Genomic DNA, 19,104 nt, shown 5'->3' with positions numbered 1-19,104 from the left:
TAACCTTGTAAATTAAATAGATTCTTATCATAAATTTTAAAAGTTTCTGTTAATATCAAACAATCCAACTTCCCCAAACACCCATCAATGAAAACCCTGAATTCATCAATATTCTTACTCACACTTCTAATATTATTATGTAATAATGTGAAACAATTTAAACTATCATTACTCACAGACTCACAAAATTCCTTGGAAGATACAATCTTATCTTTTATTCTAGGCACCTTGAAATTGTTTATGTAACTTTCCATAACTAAAAAAAAAGCTGTAAATCGAACCATTAACTACATTTATGTTATTGATCTAGGTGTTCTAGATCCTTTTCCGATCTAATATGAAGTGGTCTTGCTGCTTCGGTTTTCCTGATGAATATTTTCCCGTCTTTCACCCATACATAAGCATATTGATGTTCCTTCTTGAAATTCCTGGCCTTGGCATATAGTTCTTGTTTGTACCGTGGTAGATCTTCATTGAAATAAACGATGTTTTCCTGCTGAAAACCACAGTCATTCATCCTCAGTGTTCCGTAAGTTTTACGCTTTTCCAGTATTTTCCTTCTAGTATCTTCAGTTTTCAACTTGACCAGGATTGGTGCATTAGGTTTTCTAGAAATACGTGCTGACACAAATTCCTCTCCACTTAAGTCAACATGTACAGTTTGAACTATCTTTCGCACCAGCTCATTGGTATTTTCTGATTCTTGTGTAGGCACATTAGTCAGTATAATGTTCCTGTTCCTACTTGCCTGTTCAATCTCATCCATTCTTTCCTCCAATACTTTTATCCTAGCATTAGCAATATTTAACTTTTTCTGCTCCCCTTCCAATTTTTCCTTGATCAACTTGTTCTCCTGTTTCAGTTCCTCAAATGAGTCCGACAAAAACTGTAGAGTCTGAGTGACCTCCCTACGGAAGATCTGCATATCCATGGTAACTCTTTCATGATTACTTCTCATCTCCCTCATAATGTCTCCAATTGTGATTCTCTCATCCTCATCAGGGTTATCTTCATCATCTGAGCTGATTTCTCGAACAATAGATCTTCTCTTGTTTTGGGTGCACTCTGTACATTCCCATGTGATGTTTGACTTCGCCATTTCCTTTAATTGGTTTTTTTGCAAGCCTGTGCAACTCTCACAGGACCATTTATTACAACGGCCAGTGCAAAGTACTTTGTAATCTGTTTTAGAAAATTTTCTATTACATTTCCCACAACTTGCCTGTTCCGCCACTGACGATGACTGTTTATTGGATCTTCCCATTTTTTCGATTTCTTATCTCTAATTCACCAGCAGTATATTGTTTCACACGTGTATGAAATAACTTAGGAGATGGGAAAAGCAACAATAATTCGCCCTTGTTGATTCCAATAAAATTGATATTAACCATAAAATATACTCTCAGTAAGAGCAAAATTTTTCTGCCTTCCAACAATATCAAATTCACCGAAAAGTATCCACTTTTTACCACTGAATTCAAGCGAATAACGAGAACGTGCCAGATAATATGTTATCCATACACCGTGCCCGATCAACGAAACATCTTCAATGACATCAAATGCAGATGCTCTATCGAGAGTCGAGATTCACAACAAAGATTTTTTTGATTATATGGAGAAATTTAATAAAGAATTTTCCGAGAAAAATACGAATAACGATAACGAGTCGATGATTGTTAATTTGGAAGAAGCAGACGTTGAGGAGATATCATTCGAGAAATTTGAGAAGCTTTTTAATGCAAATGAAATATATTATTGTTCAACTGTGACCGAAAAAATTGGCAATTTATTTGATGCTCCGGAATCCTACTCCCTTGCTCATTGTGTATCTGAAGATTTTTATATGAATAAGGGTATTGCATTTGATTTCAAAGACAAATTCGGTAAAGTTCAAGAACTCATATATTCCGTACGTTCATTCCGATAGGCAGAGTAAATGTAAAAAACCGCTTATCTGTATTTCACGTTGTTTTTCTTACATGCCGCTGAAGATTTCGACGTTTTTCATCTGTTGATATGCGATAAACCGGAGCTGACGACGTTTTTCATTCTTGTCGCATTCTGGAATTTTCAGATTTTTACCGTGAAAGGGGATATGCCTATAAAAGCAAATTTTCCCCCGCGACGGGCATTTTTTCGACTTTTACTTCAGTTCTTCGACTTGCTCTCTGACTTTGCTTCAGTATTTCGATTTTTCGCTTTCTAACGTGGTTTTAAATTCAGTTAATTTTCCGTATTTCTTTCGCCGTTGAAGAATAATTATTTTGTGTTTGCATCAGTGCTACTTAGAGTTAATTTTTTAGTTTTTCTTTTAAATCCTTTGAGTTCCGCGAGTGCTTGAAACAAAGGAGGTAGGTCCCCGTCTGTACCGTTCAGTTTCTTTGTTAGACCTACGCCGTTACTTCTTTAACTTTGACACTGCTGTACTGTATCGTTTTATGTTGTATTTTATCGTTCTTTACCCTGTTTCGCGAGTCTGACTTTTCCCTTCGCTATCAGTCATGGCGCGTAAGCCCTTGGGGTACTGAAGGGAAGGTCCCGTCAACCCCCCTGTCCGCGTTCCGCGTCATAGGTGTTGAATCCGATGTCTCTTCTTTTCTGTCAGTCATGGCGCGTTATAGCCCTTGGGGCAGAGAATAAGAGATACCGCTCGTAGTCAGTGAAATCCCGTAGTTGCGCTAAAAATAGACCTTTTCTTCGCTGTCAGTCATGGTGCGTTATAGCCCTTGGGGTAGCGAATAAAAGTCTCGAACAGATCCGCCCTTATTGTGTTTCATTTCCGGAGAAATACAACTACATCCCGATACCGTATAGCAAGTCCTTAGCATTCGTTCCGTCAGTTCTGGTTGGCGCATTTTTTATTGAACCGTTAATTTTTCACTACACCCGGTATGAATTTCATAAAGTGCTCGTGACCGGATAGAATTTCCTGAATGTATGTTCGCTTATAGATTCACTCATAGTTCATACCTACGCATATCTCCCTTGTACATATAATTAGTTTCCGAAGGTGTAAATAAACTTTTATATCATTCGATTTTGACTTCTTCGTTATCGCTACCACCCTAGATAACAGCGAGCTCTGTCTCCGGCTAGCAGCTACTCTGGTAGGTTTGCTATTCTTCCTATTGAAAAGAATAGCTGGCGCTCGAGATTAGGTTTCTCCGAGTAAACCACGTTACAAAAATGAAGCACCTCTTCTGATGTGGAGACCGTCAAGAAGGCAAGGGAAGTGCCTAAAAGGGATAACATCCCACCCATCACGATGATGGGTACATCAGATTGGGTAGAGATCTCAAAAGCTCTCTATACCAAGAAATTCAGCTATAACCGGGCTACTGCAGTGAAAGACATTTTGCATTCAGTTTCGAATGAGAACTCGGCTGAAGCAGACGTGTTCACAATGCCGTAAAAGTGAAAGCGGAAGTGTACACATTCCCGAAGTGAATGTGTACACTAGCGAAGCTACGGAATTTTTGATTTCGTCTACGAAACTTCCGAAGTTTTTGTAAGTTCTATATGTGTATGTGTTATAGAGCGGAAATTCGTTCAAATTCAGTGTCTTTAGTCAAGATCATTGATCGATGGTTCCACTGATATCACGGGTGAGTCGATTTATTTTTCTGATAGTATAGAAAATATATAACTTAGCCACATAGCTTTAGAGTAATGTTTTAGGGAGGATTCCAAATATTTCATTTTTATTCAGAAATACCTCATATAGTTTAATACCGACAAAAAGCCATGTCGGAAGTCTCAGACAATGAGAGCTCCTACATGGAAGCTACGGACACCGAAGACTTCAGCGATGGAGAAGCAGAGGAGCTTGTAAGGCTCAAAGAAGAGAATGGGCAGTTGAAGGCTCAAATTAATAAACTAACTGAAAACGTGGCTCAGGTGGTCGGAGAGATACGCCTCTTGAAAGTGGAAAATAATAAGAATAAAGCGCCTCAATCCCCTAGTTTTGCTAAAATTGCAAAACAGATTACGGCACAGAAATCCCCCACATTTGCAGAAATTGCAAAGCCGGTAGCGGTCCCCAAAAATTCCTCCAAACAGGAAGTAGCTCCAGAACCGGAAAAGAAGAAAAATTTTACAACTCAAATTGCAAAAACCCAGAACGCGCCGCCCACAAAACGCGCGCGTAAAGAAAGTTCGTCTGAAGAGACGAAGAGACCGCGAAAAAGGCAACGGAGTTACCTAAAAAAGAAAGAATTCCACCCATCACGACGATGGGTACAGCCGATTGGGTAGAGATCTCAAAAGCTCTCTACATGAAGAAATTCAGCTACAACAGAGCAACCGTCGTGAAAGACGGAATTAGGATCGTAGCCTCGAATGTGGACGAATACAGGAACATAACAAAGTATTTGGACCAGATTGGTAAGGAGTACTTCACCTACCAGATGGAGGAAGGGAAAAAGATCTACGCAGTCATAAGGCATCTCCCAATAGATTCTGACCTAGAAATAATCAAAAATGATTTCAAAGTTCAAGGAATCCATGACGCCGAGGTGTCCAGAATGACATTCAATAAAACCAAAAAGCTTATACCCTTATACCTGGTCAAAACTCAGAGAAAGGAGATTTTCGAAATGAGATGCCTCTACAATCTCAGCATTGTAGTGAAATCAAAAAGAAGGGCAGAAAATCCAAGCCAATGCTTCAGATGCCAGAGGTAAGGACATGCCCAAAACAAGTGCTCCTTTCCATACAGATGCGTCAAATGTTTGGGCAATCATTGCACAAAAGACTGCGAACTTACCAGACAAGGTGAGGAGAGAAATGCCACATGCGTTCTGTGCGGCGAAGAAGGCCATCCAGCAAGCTACAAAGGATGTAGCGAATAGAAATTGGTAACAAGGAAGAGGAAAACAGGCCAGAAATCGGCTCAGCAGAGCACATTTCCTCAAAAAGTCCAGGAGAAAAGGGAGCCCACCCTCTCCAAAGTAGACGACAAGAAAAAAAAAGGACCTAAGCCAGTACAGAAAAAGGAACAACAGAAAACGCCCCAAGCAAAACCTATCAACAAAACAAAAGAACACAAAAAATTCTCTGAATCCGCCGACAATTTAGACACTTTTACTGAAAAAATTTTCAACAAAATCATATTCAAAATTGGAAGAGAGATGGAGGAAAAACTCCAATACAATAAATAGGGTTAGGTCTCGAAAATCCGAGATAGAAGAAATAATATCAGAGAGAAAACCTTATATTATAGCCTTACAAGAAACAAGAATACAATCGAATACACGATTAAACATCATGAATTATGAGATATATAGATGTGACAGAATCGCAAACACCGGAGGAGGTGTTGCCCTACTGGTTAGACGAGATCTGAGACACTATTTTAAAGGAAGATCTGACGAGTCACAAATAGACACAGTGACGATTGTTGCAAATAATCGAAATCACATCGGCATATAAAAGAACCCCAAATAACTCATCGGAAGAACTTCGCATTTTGAGGGTGTCATTTTTCTGTTATAGTTTAGGTTACTAACAAAAAATTTTTGTGTTACAAATAGTTACTAACCAGTTACGAACGAATGCAAAAAAAATTATCTTCATTTTCGAAAATGTGTGTTGTAACTTCGCATTTTGAGGGTGTCATTTTCCCGTTATAGGTTAGGTTACAAACAAAAAATTTTGTGTTACAAATAGTAACTAACCCTGGACTTCCCAACTGTACTCTTTTTTCGCGAAAAATCGAACAGTGGGCGCCCGTGAAGTTAGCACCCAGCGGAATGCGTTGTTTTTCTAGCACATTCTTTGAGGTACAAACAAAAATTTTTGTGTTACAAACAGTTAACAGTTACTAACGAGTTACGAACGAATGCAAAAAAAAAAATCTTTTTTTTCAAAAATGTGCAAAAATATTATCTTCATTTTCGAAAATAAGGGTGCTAACTTCGCATTTTGAGAGAGTCATTTTTCCATTAGAGGTTAGGTTACAAACAAAAATATTTGTGTTACAAATAGTTACTCACGAGTTAAGAACGAATACGAATAGTTACTAACGAATTTTCAACGAATGCAAACAAAAAATTTTTTTCATTTTCGAAAAAGTGGGTGCTAACTTCACGGACAACGAATGGGTCAATTCCTCGGAAATAGCATTGAGTATTAAACCCACCTAGGGTAACAACGCGGTTCTAAGAAATGAAGCCAAAATAAGCTGTAGTTCCTTCTTCGGTACGTAGGGGCGCAGCTGTGCCTCGAAGAACTGAAATTTTTCAGCCTAGCATCTGCCGGTGGGTGACTGAACTATTAGGCGATGTTTCATGAATAGGCTAGACATTGAGTTGATGATGTTCAGGTACGGCGTATGGAAATGTCCGCTATATTTCATCACAATGAAAGACTGCAATTGTGAATAATCATGAAAAATAATGAAGGTTTCATTCTCAGTTCAATTTATTTTCCGTAGAATCGCTTTCGTTCTTCAAAAAATCATTTATATAAATGAATAAAAAACCTTTCTTGAAAAATACTCAATATTATCTTCCTGTTTCAATATACCTACGTTACAGAGTGTTCGGTAAATGAAATATTTCAATTGAATTGGGTACAAGCATAAAAACAACCTTTTCGAGGTTTGGCTTCAAGATACTAATCTGAAAATTTGTGTGAGGAATGAAAAGTAATAGTTTTTTGTCCAAATACATATTGAAATATTGCATAAAGTATTATAAACCTCAATGATAAGTTGTCAGAAGCTATAAAATCAACCTGCAATAGAATAAAATAAGAAAAAGACAGGATAAACTATCAATTGAAGGAAAACACAAAAACATTAAATATTAAATGATTGACCTCTTAAATTCCACATCGAATGAAGCGTTCACAAAATGATTCGAATAGTAGCGATGTACATTTTTCTTTGTTTTGGTGTAGCAGGGGAAAAATCTGAAATCTGCAAGTCACACGAACAACCCTCTCCTGAGGGGGAACAAGTGTGGGGATTCCCACTCTCCTGAGCTCGAGACCCACTAAAAACCCTTAACTGCTTCTTGAATTTTGGTTCCGGGCATTTGCCTATACACCGTTCATCTCTTAGTCGGTTATCTACTCGCACACTATCGTGCTGAGATTAATGTGTTTATCCTCTAGTGGATGAACACTTTATTGAATTTCTCAATAAGTTTCTGTTGTTATTTTAATCTCTTTTTAATTGATCTCTTGGTCTCCTTCGGTGAATTCGCATTCTCCTTTTGTCTTCCTTTGGGTCGTAGTCCACTAGTCTCCTGAGTTCTTGATTCGGATGGTTTTTCGCTGTTTCGAATAATTTCTCTGCTTTTCTGTTCATGAATTCCGTTATGGTTTCCCATTTTAGGTCCCTATAAATCTGTCTATTCCTGACAAACCAAGATGCATCTATTGCACATCGTAGCTGCTCATTTTCAGTGGCCTGAATTCTTTTGATGTGGCTCTTTGCCGCGAAACCCCAGGCAACTGATCCATATTCCTCGTTCTATTTCTTCTGGGTTGCGGTGTCGAGTTGCTATGCCTGTGTCGCCAGCATATAACGTTAGCATGGTTCTTGGATTCTTCGGAATATCGTGAATGTATATCTTGTACAGAAGTAGCCAAGTACTGACCCTTGGGGTACTCCAGCCTCTATATCTCTTGTTGTGGAGCATTCTCCTTCCACTTTCACGTAAAATCTTTTATTTTGAGATAATTCCGGATCAACTTGCATATTTTGATCGAATATCCAGCACATCTCATCTTGTATATTAATCCTTCATGTCATACTCTGTCGAATGCTCTGGCGACGTCTAGTAAAACAAGACCTGTAGCTTGTTTATTTTGGAATCCTTCTGTAATGTATTCTGTGAGCCTCAATAATTGTTTTTCTGCTGAGTGCTTTCTTCTGAATCCGAACTGTTCTGGTGGTATTAGTTTCAGATTTTCGGTTTCCTCATTTAGCCTCGTGGCTATAATTCTTTCTACTGCTTTTCCTAACGCCGACATCAGACTTATCTGTCTGTAGTTTTGTAGGAGCTTCTTCTCTTTGAATGGTTTACTGAACACTATGACTTCCGCTGTTTTCCATTTTTCTGGGTAGTGTTCTGTCCTCATAATTCCATTCGCGATATTTTTTAGAGCGGCTCCACCTTTTCTAGGTAATTTTTTTAACATAACATTCGTTATTTTATCGCTTCCGGGAGCTTTCCTCTTCTTCAAACTTCTAATTATTTCCCTGATTTCATTTGGCGATGTTGGTTTGTCTATTTCAGCAGCAGCTGGTAATTAATCCATTTCTTCATCATTTTCTCCAACCAGTTCTACCAGATCTTCATTATCATCGTCTATCCTGTAATTTATTCTCGATTCTCGTTCGAACGAGTCCGCTAATGTTTTAGTCTTTTCTCCCCGTCGCCTTTTTGGCATTCTCCATGCAGAATGATCAATTGTATTGAGTTCTGGAACTCTTTTGTTCCATCTGCTTGTTCTTAGATCTATCAGGGCATTTTTCAGAACTTGGCTATGGCGGTTGAAGTTCCTTCAATTCAGATAATTTTTATTCATCCGATATATTCTTCTGAGTCTTCGATTTTCTCGTCTAAGATCTTTTACTGCTTTAGGCGTATCGCCATGCGGATGACTTGGTGCTGGTCTCTTCACTCTTCTCGTGCTTTTTTCGTAAGCTTTCTTACCAATTGTCAATTCCACGGAATTGTGGTTTGAGGTTTCATTTTCCAAAGTTTCAATCGAGAATTCTTGAGTTATATTTTTCAATATCGCGATATCTATTACATCTGGTATTCCTATACCAAAAGCAAGATATGTCATTAACTCTGGTCCAATCACTATGGCATTTTGTTTTTCGGTGAAATCCTTGAGTTTTTTGCCATTTCTATTCTCTGCTCTGCTGGTCCAGAATGGGGATTTACAGTTGAAATCTCCGATGCAGATTTTCGGGTTTGTCCCTCTCAACATGTTGTTTATCTCCTCTTTCAATAAATTGTTTGGTGGTCGCTTATATGCCGAGGTGATTTCGACTCTTTGACGATTTAACTTGGCAACAATCGTCACTGTTTCTGTTTCTCCTTGTGTTTCGTCGGATCTACTTTTGAAGTAGTGTTTCAGATCTGTTTTCACCAATATTGCTACTCCTCCTCCGGTGTTTGTAATTCTGTCACATCTATACGTTTCATAATTCATGAAATTCAGTCGTCTGTTCCGGTTTATTCTTGTTTCCTGTAGGGCTATAATATCAGGTTGTCTCTCTGATATTATTTCTTCTATCTCGACTTTCCGAGTGTTGATTCCGTTTATGTTTCACGAGATTATCTTGAGGGATTTGTGAATCGATGTTCAATATTCATATTCACTCAATTAAGGATTTAGCAGTAAACCTATAAAGAAGCAGATTATGATCGTAACCTAGGGGTTGGATAAGGTTCATCCTTCCTCCTTATCAGATATATATATATATATATATATATATAGTTAGAACTTTTTCTGTGCAGACTCGATTCTTTTTTTGCGACATTCATATATTCGTCTCCAAATTATATTATGATTCTCCAATCTAATATTTATTAAGCTGTGTTTCTTGGAGGAGCATTACAGAAACGTACCAAATTGACTCGAAAAAGTCGTATCAACCCAAACGCCTTCAAGAAAGTTAAGATTAAACTTGCTAAATATCAGGTCTTCAGCAAAATCTTGTATTCAACCATGATGTCAGTAATTGCAACTAATGCCAGAAACAAGTGTCCTATCAATTCTGAAAATGAATCTTATTTTAACTGTCTAAATTTCCAAAGAAAAATTTATGGCAATTATGTGAGGAGGAGATAGTGAATGAAGAATTTATTTTAGCACAAATACACAAGATACATTCAGAATGAATTGAAGAAGAACAGATATTTAATGGATACCTCAGATGAATTCTATCTGTGAGGAGCATACATATTTGAATTAATTTACTCAGAGAATTATTCTGAATAAAACTGCACACTTAATGTTGTTGTCATGATACATGTTTCTCTACAGTCCAGGACTTAATGAAATCAACTGATTCTTTTGGGGTTTGGTCTGCTGTGGTATTTTTCTCCGACACAGGCGACACAAGTCTCCGAAGATAATTGCCCTAAAATTTTGCCTGAGAATTGGGGCAGTCAAAAAGATCATTCATTTTCAGGAAGATTTGTTCTGTTGTCTTGTAGACTTCAGCTCACCAGTTAAAATTACTGTCATCATGGTTGAATACAAGGTTTTGCTGAAGATCTGAATAGCCAGTTCAACCTCACCTACGCAGCGGAAACGAGAGCGGACACTAGCCGGACGAAAAGAGCACTACGAACAACCGAAATGAGGACGCTGCGAGCGATCACAGGCGTTACACTGTGGGACAGACAGCGAAGCAGTGAGATCCGGGAGCGGTGCGATAATATGCCAGATGTCGTAAGGTGGTCACGAGGGAGAAGAAGAGAATGGAGACAGCATGTAGAGAGGATGCAGGACGATAGACCCGCCAAAGCCGTATACAAGGAAAAACCGAACACAACTAGACCCTTAGGAAGACCACCGAAGAGATGGGCTGACTCCTGGACTTCATCATCACAGGACATCGAATGAAAAGTTGGAGAAGACAGGACATTGTCCTAGCAAAAGGAAGAAGAAGAAGTTCAACCTTCATTCTCTAAAAGGCGTTTGAGTTTATATTCCTTTTCATATCAGATACATTTTTGCCGCTGGTATTACTCAGTGTCATAAAAAATATCTGTTGTCGGCGCCTGCTCTCCTTGCCACCCAGATTGAACTGCACTTTTTTTTCTATTTACTTCTTACATCCCTTTAGTAGGCAACTTGGTTATTTGTGAATTGTTAAATAAGCTTCAAAATCGGAAGAAAAATATTATGCTTCATGTTCACGTTCTGCAGTACTTCCAAAATGCCGATTCATTTTTTTTCAACTCTCTCGTCGTGGACAGTTCCAAATTCTACAAAAAATTGTGCTGCTTTGGTGCTTCGAGGCTGTGTATTCTTTCCTGATAAGGTATGTATTATTCTGTTCAATATTTTGATTTGCTTAAAACGCATTGAAATTACTCTACTTATTATTGACTTTTTTTTTTCAGGTTTTTGATAATTTTTTGATAATTTTTCCATAATTTTTTCCGCAGCTTTGTCAATCGCTTTAAGTCTGAAAAATCCATCGTTGTGCGAGGCTTGTATTTTCTGGTGATAAACAGGTATTTACTATTTTTGATGAAGCTCAATATCTGTTCTTGTTTACCAGTATGGAAGCAGCCACGAGTTCCAGCCACGCGTTTGCCTCGGCGCCTCGGTGAAGCGGTCGGCCCGCTCGCGGTGTATCTTGGATTCGTAATAAAGGCTGGTACGGGATTGATATTGAAAAGTGGTAATGAAAATGAAATTTAACGATGTTCTTGAAAAGAGATGAGGGTAATAAGTATCTGAACTACTTCTAGGAATGAATACGAGGGAGAAGAAGAGAATGGAGACAGCATGTAGAGAGGATGCAGGACGATAGACTCGCCAAAGCCGCATACAAGGAAAAACCGAACACAACTAGACCCTTAGGAAGACCACCGAAGAGATGGGCTGACTCCTGGACTTCATCGTCACAGGACATCGAATGAAAAGTTGGAGAAGTCAGGACATTGTCCTAGCAAAAGAAAGAAGAAGAAGAAGAACAAGTTCAACCTTCATTCTATAAAAGGCGTTTGAGTTTATATGACTTTTCGTTTACCCTCAGAAGAGCACGAGAAAGAGTATTCCTAGAGTCAATTTGGTAGGTACGTTTCTTTTATGTCCCTCAAAGAAACATTCTCACCAGTGCGGCACCTCCGAATACAATGTCCATTTTTCAGAGGGAATTTCTGACATTCTTGATGAGATGTCGAGGGTCGTGAAGGGCAAATTTTTTTTCACATTGAAGAAAAAGTATGACTTCTTATACAACACTCCGAACATACTGTAAAGCTACCTATTATTTGATCCTTTATAACAAAATAGTTTAATCGACTTTTCGTAGTTGCTACAAAGGTAGAATTGATGTATATACTAAATGTTCACCTTTTATTTCCCGAACTTTTTCTTCTCCTTTGTTTCCCAAACTTTTCATGAAATGATTTCTTAAGAAGGCCCACACTGGCGAATTATTGAATAGGTATCATTGATTTATTAATACCTAATGATACGTTACTTATACAATGTTAGGTGAATTGTGTTCAAATTCAGAAAAATATAAAATGCAATATAGGTAGTATAATCAAAACCTATGGCAATATTTTGAATGAAAAGAATGAAAATATATTTTTTAGTTATTATAAAATCACTTCCCAATTCAAATTCATCAATTCCGTTTGCGCACTTATCAGTGCTACGCAAAAAAAAGCAATAGTTTGGGACGAATATTTAATTTATTATAAGTGATCTTGTGATAGGGTGAATGAAATAAACGATTGTAGGATTTTATTGAACTAATTGAATATTCATTGCATCCATTTCAGGAAAACCTGACTATAATTAACATGACAATTGCTTTCCATCTCAATTTATTCAAAGGGTTTCCGTTAACTTTGAAGCATTAAAACGATTATTGTATTTTCATTTCAGATAATTACTACGAAAAAACATACACTTGTTGAAGTGATATAATTTCTGGAAACAGGTTTGTTTTCAAAATGTCCTGAAGCAATCTATTTCTTTGGTAATTTATGTCCGATTTTAGATTGTCCCACGACCACCATTATGAGATAAACTCTGTTTCTCATGTTATGTAATAATGATTTGGACGCTACTGCGGAATCGAACTACCGGAGGGTAGTGAATATTCTTACAGATTGCTGTACATGAATTGCAATAAAATCGAAGCAGACTGGCATGGCAGTTTTTAGTTCCGTATTAAGCTGCTATGTACCCAGCGGCGTAGCTACGCAGGTGCAAGAGTGTGCAGTGCACTGTGGCCCCCGAGATTAGGGGCCCCCCAAAAGGGCTGACCTACAAATTCCGTTTGAAATGTCTGAAAAACATTTCATATAGAATTTTTTGAATTCAATTTTTTTCTATCTACTATTATATGAAAAAATTATAATGAGTATTTATTTCAATTGATTATTTCACTAGAAATTTATTCACATTACATTGAATTTTGAATCATCAAAAATTACTACGATTGCGTACAGAGATCTCAGTTCTTTTGTGCCTTTTCATATCAGGTACATTTTTGCCGCTGGTATTACTCAGTGTAATAAAAAATATCTGTTGTCGGCGCCCGCTCTCCTTACCACCCAGATTGAACTGCACTTTTTTTTCTATTTACTTCTTACATCCCTTTAGTAGGCAATTTGGTTATTTGTGAATTGTTAAATAAGCTTCAAAATCGAAAGAAAAATATTATGCCTCATGTTCACGTTCTGCAGTACTTCCAAAATGCCGATTCATTTTTTTTCAACTCTCTCGTCGTGAACAGTTCCAAATCTTACAAAAAATTGTGCTGCTTTGGTGATTCGAGGCTGTGTATTCTTTCCTGATAAGGTATGTATTATTCTGTTCCCTATTTTGATTTGCTTAAAACGCATTGAAATTACTCTACTTATTATTGACTTTTTTTTCAGGTTTTTGATAATTTTTTGATAATTTTTCCATAATTTTTTCCGCAGCTTTGTCAATCGGTTTAAGTCTGAAAAATCCATCGTTGTGCGAGGCTTGTATTTTCTGGTGATAAACAGGTATTTACTATTTTTGATGAAGCTCAATATCTGTTCTTGTTTACCAGTATGGAAGCAGCCACGAGTTCCAGCCACGCGTTTGCCTCGGCGCCTCGGTGAAGCGGTCGGCCCGCTCGCGGTGTATCTTGGATTCGTAATAAAGGCTGGTACGGGATTGATATTGAAAAGTAGTAATGAAAATGAAATTTAACGATGTTCTTGAAAAGAGGTGAGGGTAATAAGTATCTGAACTATTTCTAGGAATGAATAACGAGCAAGTGGGTCAATAAAATGGAAATTTTCTAGTTTCGAGTAAAATTGGGATATTTGAATTTTTTTTTCGGTGAATATATTCTATTTACTATGCTCTTCAAGACCTATATAACACCTGATTTTGTCGGGCACGAATTCACCCCCCACTACCCCCAACTTGTGTGTCCGAAAAATTATGCTAAGTCGGGTGAAATTTTTTTTTCATTGAATGTATTCCCTTTAAGATGCTCTTCAAGACCTATATACCCCCTGATTTTGTCGGGCAGGAATTAACCCCCCATCACACCCCTCCTCTCTTTCTTGAAAATTATGCTAAGTCGGGTAAAATTGAGATATTTGAATTTTTTTTTCAGTTAATATATTCTATTTAATATGATCTTCAAGGCCTATATACCACCTGATTTCGTCGGGCACGAATTCACCCTCCACTACCCCGAACTTGTGTATCCGAAAAATTATGCTAAGTCGGGTAAAATTGAGATATTTGAATTTTCTTTCAGTGAATATATTCCCTTTAATTTGCTCTTTAAGACCTATGTACCCCCTGATTTTGTCGGGCACGAATTCACCTCCTCCCATTACACTCTTCCTCTGTTACGGACCAAGTTATGACGGATCCGGTAAAATTGAGATATTTGAATTTGTTTTTCAGTGAATATAAGAAGGTAAGTCGAAATCATCATCCGCCAGCTGCAAATTCGCAAATTTGGAACGCACCAGAGGGAGTTCCGAAGGAGGAAGCGGATGCGAAATGTTATCAAGAACGACATGGCCCTTGACCATACGAGAGGAATGCCGTGAATGTAACGAAACATCAACGGACTTAAATATACGAAAGTTCGATTGACCCAAACCTGCAACAGAACAAGTAGGGGGGCAAATTTTCAAACCCAAGCAGGAAACACTGGACTTAGTAATGGCAGATATATGAGAGCTAGGGTCATAAACAGCTCTAAGTATGTGTTTTTTACCTGTGTAATCCTCAATTAGGAGACTTATAGTACCAAGAAGAATTGGTGAACTACCAGAAGATGCGATGCATGACACAGACTGAATGGGTTCAGCTTCAGATGAGTCACGACCATGAGGGGGGCAGGGTGCATTTAGTGAATTTTGAGTAGAAGAGGGAGACGCAGTAAGAGAAGAGGGGTGTAGAGAGGTATGATGTCTATTTGTGTTACAGTAGCGGCATACTGAACGAGAATTACAGTTTTCTTTACGATGTCGACCTAAACAGTTGAAACAACGTGAATTTTCTCTCAGATATTTATATTTATCATTCAATGTCATATTCTGATACCGTGAACATTGATGCAAAAAATGCGAACTTTTACACAAGGGGCAAGCGAAAGTTCTACCATCATAAGAAGAAGAATCTGCAGAGTTCACCAAAAGGGCGTCTGAGCCGTGCGGTCTTGGTCTCGAAGAATTGCTTTCAGCGGTTTTGGAAAGTTTCATTATACGAATTTGTTGCGTTACGAACTCAATTAATTGTTTATAAGTGGGAATGCCTTTCGACTGCAACTTATTTTTCAAAGGCACGTTTGGTGTTCGAATCTAAGTTATTCAAAGCCAAAGAAAATAACAGAAAATCTGCAAGATCTGGAATTCTTAAAGATTTTATTGAATTCACGGCTGTTTCATGATTATGTAAAAAATCTTTGAGCGATGACAATGAAGGATGAGAGAGACTTGAATTGCAGTAATCTCGAGAAATAAACAGAAGCAAGGCGTCTAGGGTTTTGGAAAGGCTGAACTAAAGCATCATATGCTATACCGTAGTTTTCAGGAATCAACTGAAGACCACTGATAACAGCTAGAGCTTCACTCTTGAGTATGGTTTTCAAATATTGAAATTTTTGTGTTTTGTTTATCATGGAGTTTTTATGAACCAATGAGTCATGTAAGGAAATGAATTCTACCCAATTATCTATTTTACCATCGAATGAAGGAAGTGCAATAGTCGGAAGCATCTGTGGTACTGGTGTAGTGCTAGGGGTGGTATCAGGTGTGGTCAAAACTGCATTTTGTTTCGCTAAATCACACTGTATACTATGAATGGAGGCTAGTATCTCCTCGAAGGAGGCTTGTACTTGAGAGATCTCTATTTTATCTCGTTGAGTGCCTCTATTTCATTTTGAACTTCTTCAAATTTATCAGAATATTTAGGAAGTTGATTGACAAAGTAGGCAACTTTAGCAAGATTATTAGAAAAATATGTTTTGCACTTATTAAAAATAGATGTAACGGTCGCGAAAATATTATTCCTCTGAGGCAGAAGTTTACTCTGAACTTTCATCAGTTCAGGATCAATCGATTCCGGTTTAGCTTTTGAAGTCATTGTAAATGAACCGAAATTGCCGAAAATTCTCGAAAAAAAAGTTAAATCCGGCAACGTCAAATGAAAGATTTCCCTTTCAAAAGGAAATTATTCATACACTTGCAACGTCGCAAGGGAATTCAAAATGAAGGATGCTTTGTACAAAATATCGATGCTGAATTTGAATATTCTAAATTACAAAATTTGGCACGATAGGACCATGTTAAGAATTCAGCGGACTGTAAATTTTTTCGCTGGTCCGGAGGCTGAATTTAGAATAATAATTTAGAGAACCATCAATAAATAAGAAAAAATCTTACCTTGAGATGTTGGGGCTGTTGCTTGGAAAACCCGCAATTCTCCTAAATCCAGCTGGCCAGAGGACGGGAGTCTCGCAAAGAAATCCTTGTACAGAGAGGGGCCCAAATCTACTATCTGAATGGGGATATTGATGGTTCTTTCTTTAGTTTCTTTCTCAAGAAGTGTAATCAAAACAGCGAAACTTCACTATCAGAAGCACTTAATTTCGTAAAGTACTAAACTGAGTAATTTGAAAAGGAAACGGTAGAACAATAACTTTGAAAATCACGCAATAAGTAATCAAGAAAATTCGGTAGCAATCTATGTTATTCTGATTCTTTTTCATTCAGCTCAGCACAAGTCGCGATATCGAGAAGAATTCAAATAACGTGTATATCACGACATCTGTTGACATATCAGACAAATTAGAAGGATGAAAACATAAAATTTGAAGAAATCTATTTTCGGCGTTAACACACTGTGGCACTGTACAGACTGAAGTAATGTATAAAAAAGGTCAAAGAGCTTTATTTTCTCGGCCACAAGCTCTCCGACAAAGGAATCGAAGCAGACCATGCGAAAATAAAAACAATATTGCAGTTCCGACCACTGACTACAAAAAAAGAAACAAGACTTCTTGGACTCGTCACCTATCTAGGGAAGTTCATACCAGATCTGGGAACCACAACGGAACCACTCCGGAGTCTGATTAGAGAAAACCAGAAGTTTGAATGGTGTCAAGTCCAGCAAGAAAGTTTTAACAAACTAAAAAAATCGCTGGCGACTCTACCGATATTATCATACTTTGATTCTCAGCTGAGAACCCGTCTAGTAGCAGATGCTAGCCCTGTGGCATTGGGAGCTGTACTGCTACAGTTTAATGAACAAAGAACACCACAAGATATATCGTTCGCTAGTAAAAGTCTTTCGGCTACAGAAAAACGCTATTCGCAAACGAAAAAAGGAAAGCTTAGCTATCGTCTGGGCCGTGGAGCGTTTCCATTATTATCTAGCGGGTTTGGAATTTGAATTAGTTACGGACCACAAGCCTTTAGAGGCAATTTTCAAACCATTGTCGAAGCCACCAGCTCGAATCGAAAGATGGGTTCTCAGGCTACAGGCTTACAAATTCAAAGTTATCTACCAATCGGGGAAACTAAATATAGCCGATTCATTATCAAGACTATGTCAACTCTATGAAGAGTCATCGTTCGACAAGGAAAACGAATATCACGTCTGTGCCCTGCTTGAAATTGACTCACCAGCAGCTATGAATATTAGCAAAATTATAAGTGAGAGTCAACATGATCGGAAAATATCTGATGCAGTAAAGAAGATCAAGGATGATTGTTGGGAAATTGCAGACAAAAAAGCTCTTTACCCCTTTCGCCAAGAGCTGATGACAATAGGATCAGTAACTCTTCGAGGAAGTAGATTAGTTATACCTGATTCGTTGAAAGCCGAGGTATTACAATTAGCTCACGAGGGGCATCCGGGAGAGACGGTGATGAAAAGGAGACTGAGAGCCAAGGTTTGGTGGCCATTTATGGACAGAGAAGTCGAGAAATTTGTAAAAAATTGTAGAGGCTGCTTATTAGTTACAATTCCGGATAAACCACCACCGATGAAAAGGCATAAATTCCCGGAAGGGCCGTGGCAATGTGTAGCAATAGATCTTATGGGACCCTTGCCAAATCAAGATCAATTCTTGGTCATAATAGACTACTATTCAAGGTACCAAGAAATAAAATTTCTCAGAACGACTACCTCCGCTGTCATTATAAATCACTTGTCAGAGATATTTTGTCGCCTAGGAATACCAAGATCTATTAGAGCGGACAACGGACCCCAATTTGCCAGTCAAGAATTCAAGAATTATTGTTCACACAATAATATTGAATTGATCCATACACCACCATATTGGCCTCAAGCAAACGGCGAGGTAGAAAACATGAATAGGGCTATATTAAAGAGATTACAAAAAGCTCAGCCAAATAAACAAAATTTCAAAACGGAACTTCAAAAATTTACAATGATGTATAATGTAACGCCACATGGAACCACCGGTAAATCACCATCAGAACTGATGTTCAACAGAACCGTTCGTGACAAAATCCCATCTATGGCAGATCTAGTGAGCCGGTAGACGAAGAAGCGCGCGAAAATGACATGGTGAATAAACAAAAAGGAAAGGAAAAGGAAGATTCATCAAGACGAGCAAAAATAATCGAAATAAAACAAGGTGACAAAGTCTTAGCGAAGAATATGATAATTCCCAACAAACTGATACCGAGATTCAATAACGAAGAGTTCACTGTAGTGGAAAGGAAGGGAAATGAAGTAACCCTTTCAAGTGAAGATGGCCAGATATTAAAAAGGCACGTTAGCCACTTGAAGAAACTCCCCGAACCAATACAGGGGTGCGATGAAACTGATATTTCCAGAAACAAACCAGATCTTAGGTCAGAATCGCCAAATCCCATTACACATCCCTTATCTCCGAAGCTTATCAAC

The 19,104-nt window shown here is 38.0% G+C and overlaps 2 protein-coding genes across 2 annotated transcripts; one reads left to right on the top strand and one right to left on the bottom strand.

Annotated features, from left to right (window-relative positions):
- Positions 1-298: 298 nt before the first annotated feature.
- On the bottom strand, positions 299-1,099 carry LOC123315900. The gene has a single exon (XM_044901804.1). The coding sequence runs from the start codon at positions 1,097-1,099 to the stop codon at positions 299-301; it is 801 nt and encodes a 266-aa protein (XP_044757739.1).
- Positions 1,100-17,428: 16,329 nt separating this feature from the next.
- On the top strand, positions 17,429-18,736 carry LOC123315899 (uncharacterized protein K02A2.6-like). The gene has a single exon (XM_044901803.1). The coding sequence runs from the start codon at positions 17,429-17,431 to the stop codon at positions 18,734-18,736; it is 1,308 nt and encodes a 435-aa protein (XP_044757738.1).
- The last annotated feature ends 368 nt before the right edge of the window (positions 18,737-19,104 follow it).

The sequence above is a fragment of the Coccinella septempunctata genome, chromosome 6 (genome assembly GCF_907165205.1).
Source record: "Coccinella septempunctata chromosome 6, icCocSept1.1, whole genome shotgun sequence".
Lineage (NCBI taxonomy): Eukaryota > Metazoa > Arthropoda > Insecta > Coleoptera > Coccinellidae > Coccinella > Coccinella septempunctata.
Note: the sequence above shows the minus strand (reverse complement) of the source record. Positions and strands in the feature narration are given on the sequence as shown.